General features: G+C 36.0%; 1 protein-coding gene across 1 annotated transcript in view; it reads right to left on the bottom strand.

Moving 5' to 3' along the window:
* Nucleotides 1–1,111: 1,111 nt before the first annotated feature.
* The window catches only part of ATP11B (ATPase phospholipid transporting 11B (putative)), a 122,190-nt gene continuing 113,703 nt past the window's right edge, over nt 1,112–9,598 (bottom strand). Inside the window, exons 28-29 of the mRNA XM_023519262.1 lie at nt 5,762–5,892; nt 1,112–1,415 (exon numbers count right to left, since the gene is read on the bottom strand). Of these exons, the coding sequence (XP_023375030.1) occupies nt 1,334–1,415; nt 5,762–5,892 (213 nt within the window). The 3' untranslated portion in view covers nt 1,112–1,333. The remainder of the gene's footprint in view (nt 1,416–5,761; nt 5,893–9,598) is intronic.

The raw sequence follows: 9,598 nt of genomic DNA, 5'->3' as shown, positions 1-9,598 counted from the left end.
TTGGTAAAATTGGTATGAAAATTAAATTTTGAAAGGCAATAACATATACCTGATTAACCAGTCTTTACATTCATTTTAACTGATTGCTGCCATTATCTGATACAAATTTAACGTTTTAGACTTTGTTTGACTCACATTCCACCACCATGCCTGAAATCATACCTTATGATGGGACTCTGGGCTGAATTCACTTTACTGTGGCAGCCTGTTGTAACTTAGATAACATACGCTAGCTTAAAAATAACAAGATTCTTACCTGAAATCCTTTAATATTTTAAAGTCTAGTTTACAAAATGCAAGAGCAATTCTAAGTTGGCCACAGAAAGAGGCTATTCTTTTTATTAATTTAGTTATCCATAATATTTTGATTTGTATAATTAAAAGTATTTGCAATATTTAAATACCATCCAAACTTATTTATTGATATAGTTGAATTTTACAACATTTTCATAAAATTCTATAAACAGAGCCTTCTAAAGAGGGGGAAAAATGCAAATTTAAATATATTAACCAGATTAAAGCATGCAAAAGACCCAATGAAAAAGATGTTAATAATATGCTAAGGTATTTAATTTACCCACTATAGATTCTTCATATTCTGTCACAAATATATCAGTAAACAATTTGAAATTTGGTGAATGCACCTGATTCCTGGTTTACAGATAAGATATGATAAACCTTTTGTATTTATATGGCTAGCTTTACAGGTCACATTACAATATAGTTAGAGAAATTGGTATTGTATAAATCTACTTCCCATACTGCAGTAAATAATGGTTGGAAATTATTCTCCTAATTTGCTCTGTGAACTTAGAAAACACTAATGAATTAACAGTAGAGGTCACTGAGGGACCAAAATTCCTTATTCATATCAACTTTTCCCATGAAAAGCTTCAAATATAACTCTAATAAAAAAATAGAGTTCTCAAGGCAAACTTTCAGCATAATTTACAGAAGCAGATTTAAATAAAAGAGTCAATAACTGAGCTAACACGAAAAAAAACACGTAACTAGTATTTATCTCTTTTCTACCTTGACATTAAAATGCAGTGGCCTCAGCAACAGGCTGAAATGCCATTAGCAGTCCCATAAACACAGGGACAAACCAGACAAAGAGATGGAAAATGTCTATTCACAAATTTTAACATGTTCAGATTTAAATTAAGGGGCTCATGTTAAAGCTTCCTGTGTGTTTGCCATCTGACTCTGAGTGGGTATGAACTACTCCAGAGATTTCAGAAAGTAACTTCAGAGCTAGTGTGGCCATTACAGGATGATATCACTGAATTTTAGGAAAGGAGGTAAATGGCTCTCACAAAGTACTACTACCCCTTTAACAAGTAGATGAGTCCATTGTGGAGAGAGTCAAGATGCTCCTGTCGTTGGTATAGAAAGGATCCGATGCACTCCATGATCTAAAGTAACAATAAGAAAAAAGTTTGGCTCACCAGAACCTATGTTTCAATTGAGAAAAAAATTACCTTCTAAAACTTAGGACCAAAATGCAAATTGAGTTTGAAATAATTACTGATTGATTCATTTTTAGATGTTGAAGAGAAGTTCTTTCTACTAGTATTGAGTGCTCAAATATTCTATTTATATTATATAAAAACTTGGGGAAAATAATGCTCTAGTCATCATATAAAAATATTAGCCAAAATTCAGACATTTGTTAGCATTAAAATAATTTTTATATGTAGTAAAGCATAAGCTGCTTTTAAAATCTTAGTAATTTAATAAGAAATAAGTATATTAAGAGTTGTGCACATTCCATTTTACTAAAAAATTAAATTTACAAATAAAAATCCCACTTACTAAAAGCTTTGAAATGGAATTTTAGTATGTTCATATTATTGTTCATTTCTTTTCAGCTATAAATTCTATTCTAAAGACTTGAACATAATTAGCTTGAATGTAGCAAATGGTTTATTTAAAAGGTATCAAAGACACCTGTGGGTTACTAGTTTTCACTTAACTAAGATCTTCTACTGGGCTGAAAAAGTCAACCACTGTCTGAATGGTAAGGCCCTTAAGCAATTCATTACGTAACACTTTATTTGCAGCTGTAAACTTAAATTAGCTTGAGTTAATTTAAGTTAAAATAACTCAAGATTGTATGTAGCATGCCATGCTTAAAAATAGAATAACCTAGTTCAAGGACATTAGGATTATCCAGTGAAAGGTGGCTTTCTTGTGAGACTAAAACCATTTAACAATAAAAACATTTTATGTAACTTCTGCGAAGGTTCACACCTTTACTAAATAGAGAAATTAGAGGAAGAGACCAACATTTAAAATGGTCCCAATTCACCTTCATGAAATATCCTTTCCCCCCACCACAGACTCTAAGTTGGCATGTAGTTCAAGTTTAAATCAATTATTAAGTGAGCACAAACAAAATGAAGTTTAGAATTTTGAGGCTTCACAAAATTGGCAAACAGAAAAACAAATAGCAACTATTCCAGTTTTCTGACTTTTACTTGTTTTCAGAAAAGTTTGAATCATATCTACTGCAGTTTAAGGAAGGCCTGTTCAGTACTGTCTCTCTAGCATCTGGAACTGTGTCTAGCACATATTAGGCACATAGCATTTGCAGAAAAATGATTAAAATAAGAATATGGAAATTTCTTAAAGAGTAGGGAAGTATGTTTTTAACTGTAACTTTTAACGTAACTATCAATACCTTAATTATTACCTGAAGTCAAATGTCCAATTCCCAACTGTCAATATTTTATATTGGTTTTTCTTCTTTCCAACCATTGCTTACACAGAAGAATCTTATTACGTAAAGTAATAAGGTAATAAGGTTTCCCTCATTTTTTTTTTTTTTAGACAGGAGCCTCAAGCTGTCCCCCTGGGTAGAGTGCCATGGCATTTCAGCTCACAGCAACCTCCAACTCCTGGGCTCAAGCGACTCTCCTGCCTCAGCCTCCCAAGTAGCTGGGACTACAGGCACCCACCACAACACCTGGCCATTTTTTGGTTGCAGCCATCATTGTTGTTTGGTGAGCCTGGGCTGGATTCAAACCTGCCACCTTGGGTGTACGTGCCTGGCGCCTTAGCCACTTGAGCCACAGGCGCCAAGCCGGTTTCCCTCATTTTTTATCTTTTCAAAGCATACATGTACATTCATATATTAAATATCATTTTGACGGAACATTCAACGCCTGAATGACACACTATTAATTCCTTTCTATTTAAATGGCAGTTTTGGTTAGGGAAAAGTAACTACTAGTAACATACACACAGTAAATCATTTATTGCTGAAATACAGCTCTTCAAGGTACAGCATGGCACATCCATAGCACCAAGATGCTCCCTTTGAAACTGAGCTGGCAATAGGGATACTCCTTTACCAACATCAATTAATAAAATCCAAGTAGAATGGATCGCAAAATTTTGTGCCTGGATCGCAAAAATTTAATAAGCAAAGAAATCTGTCATATAAAAAATACTAGTTATATTTTTAAAGTGAAGCCTATGACTCTCATGTTTAATATATCAATGGAACGAATATCTGAGGGCTTCATTATCGTGCAATGGCAGTCTCAGCTTTGCCTTATCTTTTAATTAGACATCAAAGTGAAATGCAGAATACAAGTTGCTCCAAAGTCAAAACAGAAATGTCAAACACATTTCACAAATAGGTGTAAAAAACAAAAACAAGATTCTACACATCCAAAGAACTTTTACGGTTATGTATTAAACGTCATGTTAATGGATCTATGGCAATTTTCATAAAGCCCTTTGAAAAGCACCACATAGCTCTGTGTAGTGTATGACTTTGTCCCCTAGAAAAAAATTAACCAATCTGAAAAGACTTTTAGATTACTTATCTGAGGAAAAAGGGAGAAAATAATGGTAACTAGTAATGTAAGCTAGACACTGGACAAAACTGAAAAGGCATTTATAGTCTGTCAAATATTATATTAACTACTAAGTTAAACATTTTATTATGAAAATTTTAAAAATCTCAGAAAAGAATACAATATGATTTTAAGTGAAAAGAAGTACAGATGATAATAATCACCTTCAAGAGAACATGCCAATATAAATTCAGTAACCCCTGGGTGGGTTCAAAGGGGTAATTCATAATAAATATGGCTATGCAAGAATAACAGGGGCACATTACCTACATAAGTGATCTCAAGACAACGGATATAATGTATAAAGCAGAAAATTCTTATTGGCTTGTTTTAATTTTAGTTTTTTAAAATCACTAACAAAAAAGTACATTGTCATTAAAGGGAAATTTCTGTTGAAGTAGAAACTTAAAAACTCCTGTTGTGTGTTAGTCTAACTTCCATTTTGGTTCTATGCAATAAAGCTGTGTTACTAGGTAAGTAATACTATAAATGAAGTCCTTTTGAACTTCCTTTAGGAAACTTACTGGCCTAGGTATATAACAGAGAGCTACATTTTTAATACAATGTGGAAGTCATAACAAAGTCCCAATAAATTTAATTGCTCAAGGTAATCCTTTCATATGGAATGAAATTACTACAAAATGGCATCACAGCCTTAAAGGAATATTTTAGATCACATGTTATTACCAAACTGGAAAAAATGGAGATTGAAATCACAGACATTAACATCAGAAAGCTATTTGTAAATGTGATTGTACCATAAAGACATGGCCATAGCTAAAGATAAAGTGAGAACTACCAAGTTCACCAGTGAAAGTTACCTGAATTTTATCATAGATGAATGATATCATACTCATCATTTTTTTAAAACAAAAAGCTAACCAAATATCACAAATTCTTCTGTTCATAGATAAGAGGTAGTGCCTCCTCCGCCTGTACAGCCTGCTCCTGGTTATTCCCCACCTCTCCATGCCATGGCACTGGGGCTACTGCCAGGCCCCACCCACCCTACCCACCCTGCCCACCTGCAGCCCTTCCTGCATGGCAGGGCGCTGCTGCTCTAATTCTGAGAATATGATACCATTCACCCATGGAACACCACATGTAGAAAAAGCTATTTCTACTCCCTAATATCCCCTAAATAATGATATGCCTATTGAAGAAATAAATCCATTTCACTTTTAAATGGATTTTAAATGGCATTTAGCAAAAAGTGGTATTTTTTTGGTTATGATCCACAAAAGCAAGCACTGCAATAGATCTAACTCGTAACTCAGGAAACAGGTTTGAGAGTGGACAGAAATGCTGCCTCTTCTCACCCATCATTTAAAGAGCCTGCTCTAACTTATAAATGCTTTTAATTAGACAATACATACTAGGCAAAGAAACTTACAAATCGTAACTCGTTTCAAAGTTTCATTATAGACATAACAAGGGGTACAGGAGTAGAAATACAGCCTTTTATATTTACAAATATTTGAAAGTCTCAAATAACTGACTAGGAAATACACATGAAGAGTAAGAAACTTTTTGACTTCATTGTTGTGTGGAGATTTTGTAAAGACAAAAAATAAAGAAAAAGCAAGATAAAAACTATTAATATAGGTGTAATTTAAATAAAAGAAAGTTACGTAAACCAAGAAAGAGTATCATATACATATTCACCACATTTTAGAAAAATTATGGTTTGTGTTCATTAGATGAAAAGTCTCTTCAAAGGTGCTTTCTCTTCCTCTGTGAAAGAACCCCTTACCCCAAAGCCACAAAGTGAAATCTACCATCAAAGAACGCTAAAACCCACTGCCTATTTATTAGGTATCTAGAGCTGCAGATTCATCCTGTTCCAGTTACAGGACACTCATTTGCAGCAAAGGCTACTTAGAGAAATTTCACACCTGCTGATGTGTGTCGGACTACATCTTCCTATAACTCGTTCCAGCATTCTTCCAACAGACGTGCATGCTGTTTCTCCTGGGAAACAGCACATGGAGTCCAAGCACTTGATACCTGCATTTGTTTCAGTAAGCTGGAGGGGTTGAAGCAGAAAAAAAGCTAGTTATTTATAGATATGGACTTCTAAAAGCATTAAAAAATTACACTAAGCACTTTAAAACGGAAAGTAATGTGTACCAATTTATATTTTTTCTATAATACAGGAATATGTATAAAAGGCTCTAATTTACTAGAATAACATTTAAAAGCCTTGTGTCCTAAATGAGGTCTAGTAAAATTATATAAAAACAAGGAGCTGGACATTATTAAAATCTATAAAGACAGGCTTTTAATATCTTATTTTAATAACTTATTTTGGTCAAAATGATTATGTCAATCACTCAGAAATTTAATAAATTCTCATTCTTCACATAGTTTACATTTAGGTGAAATACTTCTGCAATTTCACATAAAATGTCTAGCCATAGAGACAAGTAGAGTACTCAGAAGTAACAGCAGGCAGGACCTAACCCCAACCTTGACTAACACACATGTAACACAATAGTGACAGCCAATAGTAGCAAACGCTTTGTGTAGTGTTTACTACGTGCCAGGCTCTAAGCACTCTACATCATATATCCACTCTGTGATGGTTTTTGAAAAAAGCATCATTTATCTTAAAATAGTAAATAAGTATTAACTATGTTAATTAAGTGGTAACTCTGCCCATAATCAGCTTATCCTGCTTTTTAGCAGTTAAACTGATGGCACATGGATTAAAAATTATCACACAAGCAAACAAGCAATAATATTATGATTTGCAATTGAACTTTCTGAAAGTATGCAAGATTCATGTCAATTCAGAAATAAACAACCCAGCAAGATAACTGAATTCCATACTACTGACAATTTCAATTGTGCTAAAATGAAGGGGAAATGGTCTGACCGTGGAGCTCAATGAATCCCAACCCTGGTTTTGCTAGTCAAGGGTGCTCCTACATTTCTCAGGGGCTGCTGTTTAAAAAAAAATCTTATTTTAATTCACTTTCCTTTATACATACAGCATTTTATATATAACAAATCTTTTGAAGATACAGAAGAAAGAAAACAATAAAATTAAACTGATTGGAGGGCTGCACTTCCACGAAGGTTGGGAATCACCGCATGTTGGGTGTAGGTATGGCAACAGAGGACACGTGCAGAGACACTCACAATGGACAGAAGAGATGGATGTGGTGGAACAAAAATAACCTGGGATTCTGAACATCAGCAATTGGTGATGTCCTGCAAGATCCATGCTCAGAGTGACACAGAACACAATTCCTGTTTGGCAAGTGCCTGATTGCTCCAATATCCTAGGATCTGCTAAACACTCAGAAAAAGCCAAACTTTACTGTTTTTTAGGTCTGTTTAGGGCACTGTTTCTCAAACTGTGTTTCATGTTTATAGACATCTCATGAAACAAAGTTTCTGTGGCCAATCAAGTCTGGAAAATACTAATTCAGTTCTAAAAACAGATTTTTTTTTTTTTTTGCTGACCAAGTCTTGCTTTATTACCTAGGCTGCAGTGTGATGGCATCATCATAGCACTCTGTAACCTCAAGTGATCATCCTGCTTCAGCCTCCCAAATAGATGGGACTACAGGTGTGCACCACTGTGCCCAGGTAATTTTTTCTAGTTTTAGTAGGGATGGGGGTCTCCCTGCTGCTCAGGCTGGTCTCCAACTCCAGACCACAGCAATCCACCTGCCTTTACCTCTCAGAGGGCTAGAATTACAGGCGTGAGCCACCTGACATGGCCCTAAACAGAGTTTTTAAGTTAAGGATTGTCAGTAAGTCAGGACAAATGGTCAGTCTCCGTGGGGACGCTTAAGATATTGTAATTCTCCCACTCATTTTCTCAATGAACCCTCTCCCCACTAACCCCTCAGCCAGAAGACATTAATCAACACTAGAAGGAATAGTTTGAGAAATGCAGATTTTAGTACAGAATTTCTTCAGTTTCCTGATTTTCTTTTTGGGTCTCTAGGCTCTGATTGATTGCTACAATACCTCCTTTGCAGCAATCAAGACTCATTGCTGCCTACTCAAAAGATACAGTTCTCAAAGGATAAAGTCTAATGCTCTAAGAAACCTTGAGGGCACACTATTCCCTGACCCCAGGCTGCCGTCCCTACTCTATTTCCCAGTGTAGACCCCACTGCAGCCAACTGGCAGTTTTCCCTGCCATGGGCATGTGTCAGGGCCTGCTGCCAATTACGATCATAATGCCGAACCCTAAACCAAAGTTCCATTTATACTCCATTATCTTCATGAAACTGCCCTTACCTCTCCAACCATGAGTAATCTCTTTCTTTCTAGATTCTATTCCACTGCATGTCTGTATCACTTAAATAGCACACACACTTAAAATTCGATATTGAGCAAGGTACTGGGCCAGTTTCCACCCTGCTCTCAGTCTAGTGAGTGAAAGGTAAAGAAGGATGTGTCAGAGAAGATGGGCCAGGAACCCATGCTGACAGCGTTGCATTAATAGAATGCTTACTGCACGTGTGCAAGCTACTCTGTTAGATGCTTTTCATGGATATTCTCATTTAACTTGTAGCAGGTCTTTGGAATGGGAACCATAATCATCCCCATTTTACAGATGAGGAAACAAAGAGGTGAACAATCTGTCCAAGGTCACCACGCAAGTGAGGCTGAACCTTGGTTTCTTTGATTCCCCTGCCTTCTTCAACTCTGCCATGAGGCCAACTGCTGAGACAACAGGCAGAGCTCAGACCCAGCTGTCGGTGGCACAGGTGGGAAGGCATGAAAGATTTGATGAAAAAGTACTAGAATACATATTTAAGGATGAGGGCATTTCAATAGCTGGTGATAGGGGAGAAAGGGCATACCAGGCTGAGTGAAAGAAATGAGTATATGTGCATGGGGGTGTGGTGTGTATTCAGACCAAACTTAACCTAACTAAAGGGTAGTATGATCCACAGATCAATGTCAATCCATAAACACTTTGTTACTGGCCCATGCAGAAATATGCATTTCTGGTCTGTGAGAGTAAGAGTTTAAAAAATCCCACAGCAATTTGACAGAATACTTTTATGACTGGTAAATCTAATACTAATTTTAAAATTGAGGCTTATTTTTAGTATCTCTTAAATTTCATTTCCTTAGTAATTCATTTTTATCATGTTTTGAAAAGTTTTGGTCCATGATAGACCAGAAATTAAAAACAAGATAACAAAACAAGAAAACAAACTGGTCCTTAGCCACATTAATTTGGGGAGCACTGAACTAGACCAGAAATTGTGAGTATGAATCCTGTCTCATGCATCTCAGTTTAACCACATGTGCTTTGCCCAAAGTTGATGCCCACTCAACTGACAGACACACTGAAGACAGCATCTAGAAGGTCAGCAGCATGGGGGACCACAGATACACGGGATACTGGTTAGGTCCGGCTCTGACCTTAAGGAATTATCTTGCTTTGCATTCAGCATCTTTCACTTTTGACCCTAAGGACAGGTGTTAAAATATAGACAACCCCGAAGAGAAAAGAAACATCTTGAAATGTCAAAAATATTATAAAGAAATGATCTCTTCAGATCACAATTCAAATTAAACAAAATGTATTTCCTTTTTTCCCTAAAGAGGAAAAACTCTAGCTACTTTGAAAATACTGAATGTAGCTGGGTGTTGTGTCAGGTGCCTGTAGTCCCAGCTACTCAGGAGGCTGAGGCAAGAGAATCACCTAAGCCCAAGAGTTTGAGGTTGCTGTGAGCTGTGATGCCACAGTACTC

The sequence above is a fragment of the Otolemur garnettii genome, unplaced genomic scaffold (genome assembly GCF_000181295.1).
Source record: "Otolemur garnettii isolate 467f Iridium unplaced genomic scaffold, OtoGar3 scaffold00166, whole genome shotgun sequence".
NCBI lineage: Eukaryota > Metazoa > Chordata > Mammalia > Primates > Galagidae > Otolemur > Otolemur garnettii.
The sequence above is the reverse complement of the archived record's forward strand: the minus strand, read 5'-3'. Positions and strand labels throughout refer to the sequence as shown.